This window comes from Amyelois transitella, chromosome 22, assembly GCF_032362555.1.
Source record: "Amyelois transitella isolate CPQ chromosome 22, ilAmyTran1.1, whole genome shotgun sequence".
Classification (NCBI taxonomy): Eukaryota; Metazoa; Arthropoda; class Insecta; order Lepidoptera; family Pyralidae; genus Amyelois; species Amyelois transitella.
This window is the reverse complement of record NC_083525.1, coordinates 6239266-6259034: the sequence shown is the minus strand read 5'-3', so window position 1 is coordinate 6259034 and position 19769 is coordinate 6239266. Positions and strand designations below refer to the sequence as shown.

The 19769-nt window shown below is 36.0% G+C and overlaps 1 protein-coding gene across 2 annotated transcripts; it reads left to right on the top strand.

Moving 5' to 3' along the window:
- The first annotated feature begins 1178 nt into the window (after positions 1 to 1178).
- Positions 1179 to 19725, top strand: LOC106130014 (serine/threonine-protein phosphatase Pgam5, mitochondrial). 2 transcript variants are annotated; one of them, XM_013328760.2, is made up of 6 exons: positions 1190 to 1629; positions 2641 to 2819; positions 3828 to 4045; positions 13171 to 13304; positions 14200 to 14361; positions 16574 to 19725. In XM_013328760.2, the coding sequence occupies exons 1-5, from the start codon at positions 1457 to 1459 to the stop codon at positions 14348 to 14350; spliced, it is 855 nt and encodes a 284-aa protein (XP_013184214.2). In that variant the 5' UTR covers positions 1190 to 1456; the 3' UTR covers positions 14351 to 14361; positions 16574 to 19725. The 2 variants fall into 2 exon arrangements, with proteins under 2 accessions (XP_013184215.2, XP_013184214.2); XM_013328761.2 differs by having other exon boundaries at positions 1179 to 1629; positions 13174 to 13304; positions 14200 to 19725.
- Positions 19726 to 19769: the final 44 nt, after the last annotated feature.

The window sequence follows — 19769 nt, the reverse complement described above, 5'->3', positions numbered from 1 at the left end:
GCTCAAATACGTACTTACTTATCGCCGTCCCGTTTCACGTCATAATAAAAACCGAAACAGCGATAGCTTTTCGCGCGATAAAAACGTCGCGCGTGCCATTTTACAGGAATTGAGTTAAGTATGAATGTAAAATTTATACATCTGATGCTCTTACAGTGAGAGAATACCTCATTAGGACTCCCGTACATTCAGATAACTGAACCTAGGTATAACAGTTTTAAGGTACAATGCGGGTTAGGTACCCTGCAATGGTTTCGAAGAATGAAAGTTCGTGTAAAATATACCATACCCAATCCAGAATAAAAGTCAAAGTTGCATCCTGGGCTTCTGTTCAAAGAGGTGATGAGGATGAGGTATTAAGAATATTAAGTTTGTAAGTACCTAGATATAGATACTGGTACTTAGTATATACGTGACAACATTTTTAAATATAGGTATTACAACAACACAAATGTTACTGTTCTGGTGAAAGTTAATAGCTCAATATCTATTATGAATCAGAAGCAATTAGAAAATCACTTATTTGATCTCTTTTTGCGGGTTTCGTTTGAATAATCATCAATACAACTGGCCACGACTACCGCCTTGAGAAACTCCTCAAAATTTATTTATCCTTGCTCATCTTCCCCCTTCTCGTGTTTAGTGTCAACCACTAAAACGTTCGTACCCATGGATTTTTTCATTGAAATTCCCTAAGGCTCATCTCTTGATGCATGTCCTTTATCAAATAAAAATTACCTTTACATGTCATTGTCAACGTCATTCATGTTTTGACAAACAAGTTAGCAGAAACTTACCAACTTAAGAATTTTGGCCAAAAATTCAGGAACTTTCATGTACTTATGTAAAGAATGATATTTGTCGGGCGGGACCATTGTTTATTTATTTTATTCTAGGTAAAGGGATTTTTACGAGCAAATAACACCTATACCAAGGCAACCTCAAAAAACGTAGAGAGATAGATACCTACGCCAAATCACGGAAGTCAAGTTTCTATGAGCAAATATTTTAAAACAACTTCATAACGCACCTACTCAACGTTGCCGGAGCTGCAGTTCTCCAGACATAAAGGATGATATTTCCTTTGATATGGCTACGTAAAAGTTTTATTGGATTGATTCTGCGAAAATGCAACTGAAAAAAAAACTTAACTTTCTCTTTCTGAAGCGTTTCTTTTTCCCGATTAACCGATACTAGTTACGTACTTACGTGGTCGGCGGACGTATTCGTTTTTATTTCTGTGGAAATTTAGGTAAAGATAATGGAATATTTAATTAAGTGTGGTAACACTGAGCCACCCACCAAAAGTCAGTCAAATGTTTTTCCTTCGGCTACTGGATTCTTTGTGAGGTTATTTTTAAACTGAAATCGTAAAACAACATAAATTCATTTGTAAATCAAATACCAGCATATTATTCTTATTCATACGTTAAAACTATATTTTTAAGAAATAAAAATGACTTCATTTTCACGTTTGCAAAAATTAGCATTATTAAGTTTGGGTGCTGTTGGCGGTGGTTTAGCATATTACCATGTAAATAGTGACAAGAAAAAGGGGAAATTCGAAGTATTTAATTCATGGACTACCAATTACACTCCCAGCGTAAAATGGGTGAAGAATTGGGACCAGTAAGTGCAATATCCTTAATTAGGACACCATGTGTATTTTGTGATAAGTATTTATATCTCTCAATATTATTCATAATTATATTTCTCATTAAATATGCCTTCCTTACTAGGTATGAATTTCTGGGAATTATAGGTAAAACTAGTTAATTGCCTAATGATGATGACTATTTGAGAGTATTTATTTAAAAGTACCTATGACAATAAATGAATGCCATTCATAAACAGGATGGTTATGACCTACTTGTAATAAGTCAACAATTACATCAAGTATGTCTGTGATTCTGGTCAAATATCATGTAGGTCATACTATCTCAGTGTTATATTTCTTAGCATAAATCAATATCACATTATGTTACAAATTCTAAAATGAGATCTATCAAGAATGCCTTACTATGAACTAGAAATTTCACACACAGGAAAACTAAATGACTGTGTAGGGTAACATATTTACTACTAATATTTCTTGGAGTCTTGGAGATTCATTATTTAAAATGTGCTTTGTTATTTCCAAAACTTTAGAAATGAACCAAACCTTTTTTTTTTTCATGGATGTCGTCAAAGGCGACTAAGGGATAGGCTCATAAACTTGGGATTCCACTAGTAAGCAATGGGCTTGCTACCTGTCACTATTTGAATCCCAATTCCATCATAAAGCCATACAGCTGAACTGGCCTCGTAATCTTTTCAAGACTGTTGACTCTGTCTACCCTGCAAGGGATATAGATGTGACTATATGTATCTATGCATGTCATAAAAAAATCTTGGTATGCAAGCAAAACTACATGTGGAAGCCAGTAAACTGTTATATCTGCTTTGTGTTGTTTTGTATGTTTTACTCTTATGGTGCAATAAAGAGTTTTATCTATCTATCTATATTATTTATCCACCCTAATAATAGATTTGTGTAATATTTTAACACATTACATTACCAGTTTCTTCCTTAAGGCAGGGGTTAATAAGTACGTAGTCAACAATATCATCACATGATAAACTATGATTTTATCTTTTTAGTCGTGAGCCAGAATCAATTGTAAGGCCAGAGAGAGCAAACAAGCCAGATGATGAGAACCGTTACAACGAACAGTTGGAAAAGTCGAAGAGTAAAGCTGTGCGACATATTTTTCTAATTAGACACGGACAGTATAACTTAGAAGGTGCTACAGATAAAGAAAGAATACTCACTGAATTAGGTAAGAATACAATTTTATGCATTCCAAGGAGTGCCGTGTGGTTCCTGGCAATAAAGAAAAGGACCACATCACACACACCTCACACCACACAGAATAGGACAACTTCATAACTTTCCCATGGATGTCTGAAAGGCGACTAAGGGATAGGCTTTTAAACTTGGGATTCTTCTTGTAGGCAATAGGCTAGCATCCTGTCACTAATTCCATGTGTTCAGTTCCATTTCAATGTGACCTTTTAGTCTTTGTCAACCCTGCAAGGAATATATATGTGATAATTTAAGTGTATGTACAAACTCCTACAGAATTCTTCATAGTAGCTCACTTGCTGGTCTGTAAGCAAACGAAAAACATAGTGTATGCCAGATGCTTCCAGAGTAGTGTGTAATAGATATCAATCAAGAGAAAGGCTTATGAACTATCTATATCTTAGTTTGTTCTGTCTACCCTTTATAGGATAAAGACCCGATATATTTTTGGTCAAAGTCTCGGTCACCTAAGCAAAACTTTGTTTTTGTCCATCATGATTAGTTTAAGTCTATATCTAAGATTTCTAGAGAAGCTATAGGATAAAATTAAGATTAATATAAGTAAATATATCAAAAGAAAATAATAAGTATGTTGTTTTTGTTATTTAATATAATTAAATCCCTATTAATATTTGTCAGACATTGTAGTCAAACTGCAAACAAAAAAGTAATTATTTAAATATCTGTTTGAATTTTTTATTTAAACAGGTGTGTCAGTCTTTGAATGAATTTAATGTTGAATGTATTATTGGTAAGTTAATTTTGAAAAACTCAAGAACTGAATAGATACTTTTAGGTAAATTTATCTGAACCTAGCCACTGGGATTACTTACATCCATTTGGAATCAGATATAAAATGATTAAACAGCTTAATGTAATTTACAAGAGAAATGTATAGTTTTTTCGTGTCAATCAGTTTAGAAAATTACTTACAAAAAATTCCAATAGTATTGCCACTATAAATAAAACCTAATCATTTCAGGTAGAAAGCAAGCAGACCTTACAGGCCAGAGGTTAGCGTGCCTAGACATCAAATGGGACTTACTGGTGCGGTCCACGATGACGAGGGCGCAGGAGACCGCTGCCATCATCGCCAAACACTTAGACAAGAACATAGAGGTCAAAGACTGCCAGTTGATAGAGGAGGGGGCTCCGGTCCCCCCTGAACCCCCCGTGGGGCATTGGCGGCCGGAGGCGAAAGTAAGTATTTGGAAAATTTATACAAACCCTTTATTATTGTAATCATTTTGTTTGATAGTGTGTAACAAATTTTATATTAAATTAAAGCTGTAGAAATACCTACTTCTATTGATACATACATATAGTCACGGCGATATCGCTTGTAGGGTTGACAGAGCCATCAGTCTTGAAAAGACCGAAAGTCCGCGTTCAGCCGAATGGCTTAACGATGGAATTGCGATTCGAATACCTACTTCATTAGAATTTATATAAGACATTTTTGAGAATACATGTTTTTAGTTAACTATATTGTAGGTAGATTTTGCTTCCATTCCATGTAATTCTGGTTATAAACAGGGCTTACTAACAAGTTATTTATTTATATTTAAGACTTCATGGCGTGACGATAATCCCTCTAACGATAGTCAATCATACTATAAAATTCTAACATTTTAATAGTGTCCGACCGAAGGTCTATTTTTGGCCGAAGCCGAAGCCGAAGCCGATTAATCGGCTATCGCCACAACCTTCGGCCGAAGCCGAAGCCGAAGCCGAAGGTTTATATTCTCTCAGCACTCAGTACTTAATTTTGTTCAATATTGTCTACAAGCTACAATTAATATTAAAATCATTTCAAAACCTCAATATTGAAGGTTTATATATTGACTGTCTCATATAGAAGTTGATGATATATCATAGAGGTGGTTGGTTTAGAGATAAACTAGCTGTTGCCCGCGACTTCGTCCGCGTAAATTTCGAGTTGAATTTTAATCATACAGTCAGATACAGACAGACAAAAAATGTAAAAAAAAAATTCTCTATCCGTTTCAGTCAAAATATTAAATGTACAGAAAAAATATTTTTACCGTTTTATTGTATGTAGTATTTTGATTTTCAGTTTTTTTACATAAAATACTCAAACAATACAAAAAAAATATATTTTTAATAATTAGTGTCCGACCGAAGCTTCGGCTTCGGCTTCGGCTTCGGCCACCTTCGGCCAAAAAATCCACCTTCGGCGAAGCATTCGGCTTCGGCCCAAAACCCGACCGAAGCCGAAGGTTTCGCCGAAGGTCCGAGCGACCGTCGAGATTGAACGAACTGTTACGAAAGTCATGAGGCGGCGGGGAGTCACTGTCAAAATATCACATTGCTGATTGCATGCATCAAAACAAGTCCGTACGTGTATTTAAACGAGTGTTTTGTTTTGAATTTGTGTTTATCACATTCAAACAAAACACTCCAACAATTAATTATTTAGTAAGAAGTTAGTGTTTGTTTATTTTATTTATTAGTCTAGTTTTGGTCTAGTCGAGTAAAACAAAGACTGATTGGTCTAATTGTAATTTGTGAATTACTGTAATTCAATTACATAATTAAGAAATCAAATCATTATTTTTTACCAGTAGGTAAATCACAAAATCAAACTTTTATACATACATACACAAAATCACGCCTCTTTCCCGGAGGGGTAGGCAGAGACTACCTCTTTCCACTTGCCACGATCTCTGCATACTTCCTTCGCTTCATCCACATTCATAACTCTCTTGATACAAGCTCGGCGGTTTCGGGTACTTTTGACCTGACCCTTAACCAGGACGTCCTTAATTTGATCAAGATACGTTCGTCTAGGTCTTCCCACTCCGACCTTTCCCTCCACACTCTCCTTGTATATCGGCTTAGTCAACCTGCTTTCATTCATCCTCTCCACATGACCGAACCATCTTAACATACCCTTTTCTATTCCTGTAACTACATCTTCTTTCACATCACAACATTCCCTTATCACGCTGTTCCTTATCCTGTCACTGAATTTCACACCCATCATACTCCTTAACGCTCTCATTTCCACTGCACTTATTCTGTTCATGCTTCTTTTGCCATACCCAACTTTCACTCCCATACAGGACCAACACGCCCCTGTGCACAGCCAGTCGAGCCTTTTTGGATAGTTTCTGACTGCGCATAAAGGCATGCAAAGCTCCATTCACCATGTTCCCCGCGTTCACTCTCCTTTCAATATCACTATCACACTTGCCATCTGATGTAAACTTTGATCCTAGATAAACAAACTCTTTCACTTGCTCAACTTTTTCTCCTCCAATCAAAATATTACATGCTGTCATTTCTTTCTCCATTTCAAAAACCAGTGTTTTAGTTTTACTTACGTTCACTTTCATTCCTTTCTCTTTTAAAGCTTCATGCATACAGTTTACCATCTCCTGTAACTCCTCCGCTGAGCAAACATTTGACGAGTAACTCATTCATCCTTAATCCACTTTCAGACTCTTTCAAATCTGTCAAACAAATATCCATAAATAGGTTGAACAGCCACGGTGACGCAACACATCCTTGCCTAACGCCTTTCTCAATCTTAAACCACTCAGTGTGCGCTCCGTTTATCCTGACACAAGCACTCTAATCCTCATATAAGGATTTCAGTGCTCGTATTAAGAGACTGCTCACCCCATGCATAGAAAGTGCTGACCACAATTCAATCCTCTCAACTCTGTCATAGGCCTTTTCCAAATCCACGAACGTGCAGTAGACTTTTTGACTCTTGGCCAAAAACTTTTCGGCTATGCACCGCAAAGAAAAGACCTGATCAGTACATCCCATTCCCTTTCGAAATCCCGCTTGAGCATCCCATATTTTGTCATCAGTTTCATTCCTGACTCTATTAATCAATACCTACATACATACATACATACCGTCACGTCTATATCCCTTGCGGGGTAGACAGAGCCAACAGTCTTGAAAAGACTGAATGGCCACGTTCAGCTATTTGGCTTAACGATAGAATTGAGATTCAACTAGTGACAGGTTGCTAGCCCATCGCCTAAAAAAGAATCCCAAGTTTGTAAGCCTATCCCTTAGTCGCCTTTTACGACATCCATGGGAAAGAGATGGAGTGGTCCTATTCTTTTTTGAATCAATACCTTAGCATACAATTTGCCGACAACGCTAAGCAGGCTTATACCACGATAATTTTTGCAGTCCAGTTGTGACCCTTTTCCTTTATAAAGTGGCACGATAACCGCCTTACACCAATCTTTTGGTACTCGGCCGCTTCTCCAACACAAATTGAAAAGGCAGTACAACTGTCTAGCTACGACGCCTTTTCCTGCTTTTAGTATCTCGACCGACACTCTATCATACCCAGCAGCCTTACCCGCTTTCATACTCTTAAGTGCTTCCACAATTTAGAACATTTCAATTTCGCCTTCCATCTCATTCTCTTTTTCTTCGCTATAGCAGAACTCTTTCTTATTTTTTTTAAATAAACTCTCAAAATAGTCCTTCCATATCTTTAGCACACATTCTTCTCCTTTCACAACGCTACCATCCTGGCATCTGATCCTAGTCAGCTCTCTGGTTAACTTTTATTTATCTCTAAACCAACCATCTCTATGATATATCAACTTTTATATGAGACAGTCAATATATAAACCTTCAATATTGAGGTTTTGAAATAATTTTAATATTAATTGTAGCTTGTAGACAATATTGAACAAAATTAATTACTGAGTGCTGAGAGAATATAAACCTTCGGCTTCGGCTTCGGCTTCGGCCGAAGGTTGTGGCGAGAGCCGATTAATCGGCTTCGGCTTCGGCTTCGGCCAAAAATAGACCTTCGGTCGGACACTATTAATAATAAAAAATATCTTGTAATTGTTGGGATTCGAACTTGGACCGCCAACTTCACAGTCTCACGGGCTAACCACTGGACCATCGAAGCCGTTGCGTTGGTGTAGAAATTAAAGTAGACTACATACATATGGTCACGTCTTTATCCCTTGCGGGGTAGACAGAGCCAACAGACTTGAAAAGTCTGAATGGCCACGTTCAGCTATTTGACTTAATGATAGAATTGAGATTCAAAAAGTGATAGGTTGCTCGCCCATCGCCTAAAAAAGAATCCCAAGTTTGTAAGCCCATCCCTTAGTCGCCTTTCACTTATATATATATGTTATAGGTATAATGCCGTCGTATAATGATAAATGACTTTGAATTTTTAATTTCGCAACTTATTTGCAGGCATACTGATGCCTTGAGTTCATTCAAATGTCGATAACTTTTTTTTTGTGAACCGATTTTGATGAAACAAACTTTAAATGTTATTCTGAGTTAAAACAAAGCAATTGGTGAAAGTTTGAAGTAAATCGGTTTAGTACTTTCGGAGATAATCGTGATCATACATACAGACAGACAGACAAGAAATTAAAAAAAAAATATTTTTGCTTTCTATTATTCATTCTAAGTGTCCCTCTATCCATTTCAGTCGAAAATACTAAATGTACCTACAGACAAAATATTTTTACTGTTTTATTATATGTACTGATGACAAAATATGGGATGCTCAAGCGGGATTTCGAAAGGGAATGGGATGTGCTGATCAGGTCTTTTCTTTGCGGTGCATAGCCGAAAAGTTTTTGGCCAAGAGTCAAAAAGTCTATTGCACTTTCGTGGATTTGGAAAAGGCCTATGACAGAGTTGAGAGGAATGAATTGTGGTCAGCACTTTCTATGCATGGGGTGAGCAGTCTCTTGATACGAGCACTGAATTCCTTATATGAGGATTCGAGTGCTTGTGTCAGGATAAACGGAGCGCACACTGAGTGGTTTAAGATTGAGAAAGGTGTTAGGCAGGGATGTGTTGCGTCACCGTGGCTGTTCAACCTATTTATGGATAGTTGTTTGACAGATTTGAAAGAGTCTGAAAGTGGATTAAGGATGAATGAATTACTCGTCAAATGTCTGCTCTATGCCGACGATCAGGTTATACTGGCGTCATCAGCGGAGGAGTTACAGGAGATGGTAAACTGTATGCATGAAGCTTTAAAAGAGAAAGGAATGAAAGTGAACGTAAGTAAAACTAAAACACTGGTTTTTGAAATGGAGAAAGAAATGACAGCATGTAATATTTTGATTGGAGGAGAAAAAGTTGAGCAAGTGAAAGAGTTTGTATATCTAGGATCAAAGTTTACATCAGATGGCAAGTGTGATAGTGATATTGAAAGGAGAGTGAACGCGGGGAACATGGTGAATGGAGCTTTGCATGCCTTTATGAGCAGTCAGAAACTATCCAAAAAGGCCCGACTGGCTGTGCACAGGGGCGTGTTGGTCCCGACATTAATGTATGGGAGTGAAAGTTGGGTATGGCAAAAGAAGCACGAAAGCAGAATAAATGCAGTGGAAATGAGAGCGTTAAGGAGTATGTTGGGTGTGAAATTGAGTGACCGGATAAGGAACAGCGTGATAAGGGAGTGTTGTGATGTGAAAGAAGATGTAGTTACAGGAATAGAAAAGGGTATGTTGAGATGGTTCGGTCATGTGGAGAGGATGAATGAAAACAGGTTGACTAAGCAGATATACAAGGAGAGTGTGGAGGGAAAGGTCGGGCTGGGAAGACCTAGACGAACATATCTTGATCAAATTAAGGATGTCCTGGTGAAGGGTCAGGTCAAAAGTGCCCGAAACCGCCGAGCTTGCATGAGGAGAGTTATGAATGTGGATGAAGCAAAGGAAGTATGCAGGGATCGTGGCAAGTGGAAAGAGGTAGTCTCTGCCTACCCCTCCGGGAAAGAGGCGTGAGTTTATGTATGTATGTATGTATTATATGTATAGATAAAAGTTTGTGATTTACCTACTGGTAAAAATAATGATTTGATTTCTTACAAAAACACTCGTTTCAATACACGTACGGACTTGATGCATGCAATCAGCAATGTGATATTTTGACAGTGACTCCCCGCTAGAGCAAGATCCCAGAGCCGTAAGACACAACTTATTTTCTAAAGAATGGATCTTTCGATTCTCAGTAGTCTTTCATGTACTTTTAATACCTGCATGTTTGTGAGACTTGCCCGGTGACACCTGCGCAGGTACCAGGCGAGAAAGGTAACTAAAAATCACAGTTACTTAACTTAAATTTTTATGACTGATTTTTATATATATTTTATAGAATATTACTCTGAAGTCATATCAGAGAAGTCAGACGCTTTCCATGCGCCAAAACTTTTGTCAGACGCTTTAAAGCTTTATAAAAAAAAATTAACTTAATTTATTTTTAAATGTCTGACTTTTATATATGTTATTCAGATAACTATTACAAAGTTGTATTAAATCAGTCAGACAGTTTGTAATGACCAAACACCCCTTAAATACAAGAATTACTCGGCCTCGAGTATGAGCGCGATAGCACAATGCGCATGCGCGTCAGAGTAAAATATCTAATATTTGAAAAGTACTTACAGTTTTCAATTTAATATTTTTGCATATCTATTCAAATACGATGAAATTTATAATTAAAATAATAATTAATCATTTTTAAAATAATATAATATATTGCATATAAATAGGGGAAAATGAATTTTTTTGTAGCAATAGCCTTTCAAAAAGAATGATTTTTATTTTATTTAAAAAAATATATCTATTATAATAATTTCAATAAAAAAATAATTAATTATGATTAATCAATTGAATAATTATTTTATTGTCTCTTTATCATCTTCATCATCAAAATAATCATTTGAATTTTCATCATTTATTAAATCTCTATACTGTCCACTCAAGTCATCGTCCTCATCATCAGTTAGATTGTCGTTGCTGGCAGAATTTTCCGTAAAAATAAAATCATAAACAATTAAAAAATAGTATAGTAATAGTAAACCTATAACATATAAATATAAGTGAAAGGCGACTAAGGCCTTACAAATAGGCTTACAAACTTGGGATTCTTTTTTAGGCGATGGGCGAGCAACCTCACATCACTATTTGAATCTCAATTCTATCATTAAGCCAAATAGCTGAACGTGGCCATTTAGTCTTTTCAAGACTGTTGGCTCTGTCTACCCCGCAAGGGATATAGACGTGACCATATGTATGTAGTCTACTTTAATTTCGATACCACCCCAACGGCTTCAATGGTCCAGTGGTTAGCGCGTGAGACTGTGAAGTTGGCGGTCCGAGTTCGAGTCCCAACAATAACAAGATATGTATATATTAATTTTTATTAAAAATGTTTATTTTTTTGTGTTGTTTGAGTATTTATTAAAAAAAACTGAAAATCAAAATATTACATGTAATCATACGGTAAAAATATTTTGTCTGTACATTTAATATTTTGACTGAAACAAATAGAGAATTTTTTTTTACATTTTTTGTCTGTCTGTCTGTATCAGACTGTATGATTAAGATTCAACTCGAACTTTACGCGGACGACGTCGCGGGCAACAGCTAGTATGCAATATATTATATTATTTTAAAAATGATTAATTATTATTTTAATTATAAATTTCATCGTATTTGAATAGATATGCAAAAATATGAAATTGAAAACAGTAAGTACTTTTCAAATATTAGATATTTTACTCTGACGCGCATGCGCATTGTGCTATCGCGCTCATACTCGAGGCTGAGTAATTCTTGTGTTTAAGGGGTGTTTGGTCATTACAAACTGTCTGACTGATTTAATACAACTTAGTAATAGTTATCTGAATAACATATATAAAAGTCAGACATTTAAAAATAAATTAAGTTAATTTTTTTTTTATAGAGCTTTAAAGCGTCTGACAAAAGTTTTGGCGCATGGAAAGCGTCTGACTTCTCTGATATGACTTCAGAGTAATATTCTATAAAATATATATAAAAATCAGTCATAAAAATTTAAGTTAAGTAACTGTGATTTTTAGTTACCTTTCTCGCCTGGTACCTGCGCAGGTGTCACCGGGCAAGTCTCACAAACATGCAGGTATTAAAAGTACATGAAAGACTACTGAGAATCGAAAGATCCATTCTTTAGAAAATAAGTTGTGTCTTACGGCTCTGGGATCTTGGACTACGCCGCATCATGACTTTCGTAACAGTTCGTTCAATCTCGACGGTCGCTCGGACCTTCGGCGAAACCTTCGGCTTCGGCCGGATTTTGGGCCGAAGCCGAATGTTTCGCCGAAGGTGGATTTTTTGGCCGAAGGTGGCCGAAGCCGAAGCCGAAGCCGAAGCTTCGGTCGGACACTACATTTTAACAGCCTATATCATGACGCTAGTTACTTTAAATCATCCCGAAAAAGTGTTTCAAAATTTTTCAGAAGCTACTGTGTAAATAAGCCTTAAATAAAAATATGACACCAGTTTTGTTAGGTTACCATTTTGCATACCAATAGGTTTTATGAAAATACTACCAACCTGGAAAATCACCTCAAAAAATATCAGAATGAAATAAAGACATCTAGTGTTTTCTCTTTCCATCTCTTACAAATTAATCTAATGCAAAATTATTCAAATTTATTCTATATTCCTCTATGGCTTTTCTACGGAAAGAGTACATTAAATCTTTCTCCCTGTATTTGGATCAGTGGTTTGCATAGTAATTGTTTTCGAGGCTTGCATAAGTAAGTGTTTTTTCCAAGTTGGACATTTTCATGCCGTGTACTGTACCATAATCATACTCATCGCTTTGAGTTTCAGCTCGTATACACTTCTACTAACCACTAATGAAAGGGTATGCTGGTCATTAAAATAATTCATACCATTTTGTATTTGTGCTGTCCAGTATTGCATTCTTCCATTGTAACTAATAGTCTGCTGTGCTAAATACATTTTATGCATGTATCATCTCTTTATCAGTGACCGTGATTGTTGAGTTAATACCTAATTGTTACTATAATACAAAAGTGGGTTTGTTTTTATTTATACATTACATACATTGGAGTGGCAACTGTAATAAGATAGTTGGTAAGCTTCCAAGTAACACCGGCTACTGAGTATACCATGAGTATCCATGAAAACAAATGTTTTTGCCACTTGTTATTAGCACAGATGGCGCCATTGTAGCAGAACCTTCTAACTCAATCACGTAATGTAGTCGATTTTTCTAGCCATTTATTATATGAAGATAGACCGATTTTGATTTATAGTAGAAAGAGATACCTGTTTACTAAATATATCTTTTATTTTAGATATGCCTTTTTCAATTTCCTCCCTCGGGTATACCTTAAGAAATTTCACTAGAAACAATTTGTTGGTTAGGAGTTTTCTTTTTAACTTTTAATAAATCTGCTAAAACTCCCAATTTCCGAACGGCATTTGAATTAAGAACGCAATACTGGCCAGCATAGTAATGCAGTATGGTTTGGCACCGTGTAGCAGTTCTTCCAGGACAGTGCTCGGATCGAGGCCGCCTTCCGCCGCTACTTCTACCGCGCGCCGCCGGACCAGGTCGCCGATTCCTACACGCTGCTGGTGTGTCACGCGAACGTAATAAGATTCTTTGTGTGCAAGTGAGTATTACTTTACATACACATACATATGGTCACGTCTATATCCCTTGCGGGGTAGACAGAGCCAACAGTCTTGAAAAGACTGAATGGCCACGTTCAGCTACATACATACATATAATGACGTCTACATCCCTTGCGGGGTAGACAGAGCCTACAGCCTTGTAAAGACTGATAGGCCACGTTCAGGTATTTGGCTTTTAGATAGGATTGAGATTCAAATAGTGACAGGTTGCTAACCTATCGCCTAAAAGAAGAATCCCAAGTTCATAAGCCTACCCCTTAGTCGGCTTTTACGACATCCATGGGAAAGAGATGGAGTGGTCCTATTCTTTTTTGTATTGGTGCCGGGAACCACACGGCACTACTTTAATGTTCAAAGATTTTTTTTTATAGGTAGACCTATGTAGATAACATTCCACAGTAAAAGTATCGAACTCATGTTCGGAAATACCAGAACGAAAATTATCTCGAATAAGCTTCTGTCTTAAATTAAGTACGCAAATTAGAAAGGGCAACATTGTTAAGGTGCCCTCCATCTCTTTCTACCAGTTAGAAAGCGAAAATTTTCAGGTAATTTTCCCATTTTTAACCTCTATTGAACTTTTCTCTTCTTTGGTTAAATATTTAGAACTTTCTTTAATTTATGATCAAAATTATACAAGCTCCTGGAGGTCAGACTGCAGTTCCTCCGTTGTATGCTATTGGTTCATTATCACAAACAAATCACAGGTAATCAATCCTTGAAAGACCGCAACTGAAAATAATCTTAACTTACCCATTTCTTCACAAACAAGGCACTTAACAAATTTTGATATAGCAGCAGCTATTACACACAAAAAATTAATACAAAAATGTTGTTACGTGTACTTTAATATTTATGAATTATCTTCTCCAGAGCCCTCCAATTCCCACCGGAGGCGTGGCTTCGGATATCCCTGAACCACGGCTCCATAACCTGGGTGTCCATACTGCCCAACGGGAACGTCATCCTTCGGGCCCTCAGCGACACAGGACACATGGAGCCCAAGTATATCACCAGCCGGTAAAGCTGAGTTAGGTATATAGAGTATTCACATTTTAGTTCGTAGAAATCGGAATAGAATAAGACGATAGAAATTCCATATTACCCGTGTCATAGCAAACAAAATGTAACAGAGCCGTGAGCCGCGGGCCTAGGTTGTAGGGGCAGGCCGTAAAAATATGCGTGCCAATGGTCTTATAACTGAACGCTGAGAACAGAAGAAAGTGGAAGAAAGAAGAAGAATGTGTATGAAAGCGGACCCCAGGTCCCAAATAGCTTGACGGAGACTGCAGCTGGGACCACGGACATATGAGAGAAAAAAGGGCTAGAAATGCCATATTATACATAAAACTTTATGAATGTACTAATAATGTAATATCTTAGAACTATAGGTAGGATATGGTCTTGTATCTCACGCTGTTTTATGAGCAGACGTATGGGTCTCAAATAAATCTCAGAATGGAGATGCAAAATCTAATGCTGTCTCAACCATCAGTTGCGAGTACATTCACCAGTACTTACCACTTCTATAGTCTTATATTATTCCGAATTCTATGGTTCGCTCGTTGTAGTTTGATGGTGATGGTGTTGGAGAAATTCTGTTTAAACTATTTAGTAAATAAATGCAATTACTTTATTGAGCGATCGGCTTTGGGTTCGTAATATAGGTACATATAAACCTTCCTCTTGAATCACTATCTATTCAAAGAACATAAAATACGTTGGGTAGTTTTGAAAATTTAAGCATACAGGAATTGACAGCGTGAAACGTCTGCTTTAATACTATGTAATAAGTGATAGTCATATAGGTGTCACTTATTGACGTCAAGCAGTATCATTCGGTATCATAAGTATAAATATAAAAAGAAACGGATTCGTCTACAATCTCGGATCCCAAAACATTTTTGTACATATTTGAATAGAATTTCTCTAACGACAGTAGGTAGAACATATCTGATGTAGCATTTGTGATTGGTGACCAATGTTTGTGCCAACATAAAATTAAGGCTAGCCGCGCACTAGTCATTTAGTTGTTTTGTAGTAGTGCGCGAAACAAAAGTAATGCGATCGCTCAAGACTATATTTGTAAAAAAAATTACAATAACAATTATAGAATTCTTATGCTCTTGAGCGGTTATACTCGCTATTTACAGAGTCGAAATTGTATACATTTTTTTTTGGCTGTAATTTAATTGTAGTCTAGTATTATTTAATATCTGTAAAAATCAAGCGAATACTGTAAAGTAAATGTGAAATTTTAAACAAATTATAGTTTAGCAAATGTATTTATAATTTAATGAGTTTTTTTAATGTGCCTTCCGTATTAATGTGTTCAGATTTTGAGTAAATTTTCTAGTATAATTCATAATACATTATAAATACAGTACCGCTTATCAGTAAATAAATAGAGCTTGTTGTAATATAATAACTGTAACATTTCGTTCCTACGCTCACAATATTATGCGTTTTAAGACTACTCGTACATAATATTTAGTGGATTTTTTAATGGATTTGTAGTGTTTGATTTGTTACCCGTTATGCAACTCAGATAAAAGCCGCGTACATACCATAGATGCGATATTCCAATTTTTTTATACAAATTCATCCAACTTATACGTATATGTACTTGTATGACATACAATTTCAATTAAGACTCGAAAGTTAAAATTTAAAGAAGATCTACACAACATTATAACTTCATTTGATTGATAAATTGAATTTATTTAATGGTTCCTGTTACAAGTCTGATTGGCTTTTTGTGATATCAATTACGCTACATAAAGGGATGTACACCATTAAAATATTAGTCTTTTTGTATCTGAATTACATGGGAACTACAGAAATAGATTCGCCCACCATTAATCCATATTGTTATACATAAACTGTTTCCGTGATGTAGTCTGGGTGTTTATTGGTTCAGAGATGTTGGGTTCAAATACCGTGGGAAACATTTTATTTCGGGGTTGGCAGTACAACGGTCTAACCCTTTATAATGTATTACATTCGGGGCCAGATACCAAATAAATAGTTTACAAAAACTATAGTATAATAATTCAAAGACAATGGTTTATATAGGCAGGCGCTTAGGTGGTCAGTTTGTAATCTGCTCAGATTGTACATGGATTATTTAATGATAAACCTGTACTTACTGTTACTAACAGGCATTTACCTAGTCTCTACTCTGAATAGATGTATAAATGATGAATGTTTTTCTTTATTCTCTTTTAACTTTTTTATTTACCAACAGGAATCATGAACCAAATCGAAGACCGTTTTTAACAGAGAAAACTTGCGAAGAGAATTTGAAAGCGCGGTCAGATAATACTTGAATTAGAAATTAATTTAATAAATGATAATCGAATGCGTTAGATATGCCGACACATATGAATATTGTTTTAACTTCACAAAGACAAGTCTAAAAATAGCTCCTTTAAAACCTTGTTTAATTACTCGTGCTTTTTGCAACTCGGTCAAATTATGGCCTGACATAAAGTCATAATTTAAAGTGACATGAATAAGATTCTTTGATAACAGTCGCTTGATATGACTTGAATGTTTTAATTGATCTAGGTAGAATCGTTTACAGAAAATATAAAATAAGAGTTTTTTGTTAAATAATGCGAGATCTAGATCATTAGATCTATGTTTTGACTTTTATTAAGAAGGGGAGTTTTCACTGCCAATTGTTACGATGCTGTGATTCAAATATGAGTACTTAAGTACTTAGTGGAAAGAAGAATGATAAAAAGATAAAGCAATTCATCCATACTAAAATTATAAAAGCGAACTTATTACCAAACGTCGAAAAAAATTGTCGTTTTATTATTTTGGATAAAGTAGCTAGGTATATACTTCTCGTGGCTTCGCTAAATGTATTCGCGTATTGTAGCATAATTATGTGGTATTTTGCTGTTTAATTCAGTCGATTTTGCTTACAGATAACATAACGTACAAACTTGTTTATGCATTTATAATATTAGTATGGAAACATGAAGATTTAATCTGTTAGTAATACCAATTATGTTTGAAGCTTCGGTTACCACGTTTCAGAGGGGTTATTCACAAATGTATCTATGTAAGGCAAATATCTTCTGCCACCTCTTTTTAACTTTGCGGTTAGCCTTATGATAGAAAGAGAGGGAAGATAAGTTCTTGCAGCGCACGTGAATTGTCCCTCAGGTGGTCCTTGCTTCTTATTATAGTAATACATCATTTGATTAAGAAGCTTGACCAGGAATATATCAGGCCCATTTTCTAAAACAAGTCGGGTTTATATTTGACAAAAATATACTATTGTGTTATCACCTCACTTTTACTCTAATGTGATATAACTATTTGGTGCTTTAAGAAAGAGCGTCAGTGGTCGAATCGGTAAGGTGCCCGGTTCAAATGAAAGATTCGCAAAAAACCACTGGTTCGAATCCCACCTCGGCCATGTACCAATGTCAATTTTCAAGGTTTATTCACTTTAGTTTAAATACTAACCGATGCTCTTAAGATAAGGGGAAAAAACATCGTAAGAAAACCTACTGCTGTATCAGGCAACTGAATGTGTGTAATCATTATCCAACACGGGTTAGGTTCCCCTGCAGAGGGTCAGATAAGAATCCCTTCGTGTAAAAACCTGACTCACCCTATGCATGATCCATGGTCAAAGGCCTATACCCCGGGCTCCTTTCCAGGGTGGTGTGAGGATGTGAACGGGACTAACGTCATGAGGAAAAAGATGCTTTAAGAAATGCTGAACAAGCGCCTTCATTGACAGGTCAGCTATATTTCTGGTCAAGTTTTTACTATATCTTGTTAATATCTGTTGCCATAATACCTCTGAAGTGTTATAATTAGTGTCCGACCGAAGGTCTATTTTTGGCCGAAGCCGAAGCCGAAGCCGATTAATCGGCTATCGCCACAACCTTCGGCCGAAGCCGAAGCCGAAGCCGAAGGTTTATATTCTCTCAGCACTCAGTAATTAATTTTGTTCAATATTGTCTACAAGCTACAATTAATATTAAAATCATTTCAAAACCTCAATATTGAAGGTTTATATATTGACTGTCTCATATAGAAGTTGATGATATATCATAGAGGTGGTTGGTTAAGAGATAAACTAGCTGTTGCCCGCGACTTCGTCCGCGTAAATTTCGAGTTGAATTTTAATCATACAGTCAGATACAGACAGACAAAAAATGTAAAAAAAAAATTCTCTATCCGTTTCAGTCAAAATATTAAATGTACAGAAAAAATATTTTTACCGTTTTATTATATGTAGTATTTTGATTTTCAGTTTTTTTACATAAAATACTCAAACAATACAAAAAAAATATATTTTTAATAATAAAAAATATCTTGTAATTGTTGGGATTCGAACTTGGACCGCCAACTTCACAGTCTCACGGGCTAACCACTGGACCATCGAAGCCGTTGCGTTGGTGTCGAAATTAAAGTAGACTACATACATATGGTCACGTCTTTATCCCTTGCGGGGTAGACAGAGCCAACAGACTTGAAAAGACTGAATGGCCACGTTCAGCTATTTGACTTAATGATAGAATTGAGATTCAAAAAGTGATAGGTTGCTCGCCCATCGCCTAAAAAAGAATCCCAAGTTTGTAAGCCCATCCCTTAGTCGCCTTTCACTTATATTTATATGTTATAGGTATAATGCCGTCGTATAATGATAAATGACTTTGAATTTTTAATTTCGTAACTTATTTGCCGGCATACTGATACCTTGAGTTAATTCAAATGTCGATAACTTTTTTTTTGTGAACCGATTTTGATGAAACAAACTTTAAATGTTATTCTGAGTTAAAACAAAGCAATTGGTGAAAGTTTGAAGTAAATCGGTTTAGTACTTTCGGAGATAATCGTGATCATACATACAGACAGACAGACAAGAAATTAAAAAAAAATATTTTTGCTTTCTATTATTCATTCTAATTGTCCCTCTATCCATTTCAGTCGAAAATACTAAATGTACAGACAAAATATTTTTACTGTTTTATTATATGTATAGATAAAAGTTTGTGATTTACCTACTGGTAAAAATAATGATTTGACTTCTTACAAAAACACTCGTTTAAATACACGTACGGACTTGTTTTGATGCATGCAATCAGCAATGTGATATTTTGACAGTGACTCCCCGCCGCCTCATGACTTTCATAACAGTTCGTTCAATCTCGACGGTCGCTCGGACCTTCGGCGGAACCTTCGGCTTCGGCCGGATTTTGGGCCGAAGCCGAATGTTTCGCCGAAGGTGGATTTTTTGGCCGAAGGTGGCCGAAGCCGAAGCCGAAGCCGAAGCTTCGGTCGGACACTAGTTATAATTCAATATCATGTATCTATATAAAATAAGCTGTAAGTATTTTGATATGTTAAAAAAAAATATTTGAAATATTGTATCGTTTTATTTACATTATTTTTAATACAAGCGAAATTTT

What these genes read in the sequence shown, in the direction of transcription:
- LOC106130014 (XM_013328760.2), top strand. Translation starts at nt 1,457, where the DNA reads ATGACTTCATTTTCACGTTTGCAAAAATTAGCATTATTAAGTTTGGGT. An exon ending in TGGGTGAAGAATTGGGACCA is followed by an intron (nt 1,630 to 2,640) that starts GTAAGTGCAATA and finishes TTATCTTTTTAG; the next exon opens with TCGTGAGCCAGAATCAATTG. An exon ending in ATAAGATTCTTTGTGTGCAA is followed by an intron (nt 13,305 to 14,199) that starts GTGAGTATTACT and finishes TATCTTCTCCAG; the next exon opens with AGCCCTCCAATTCCCACCGG.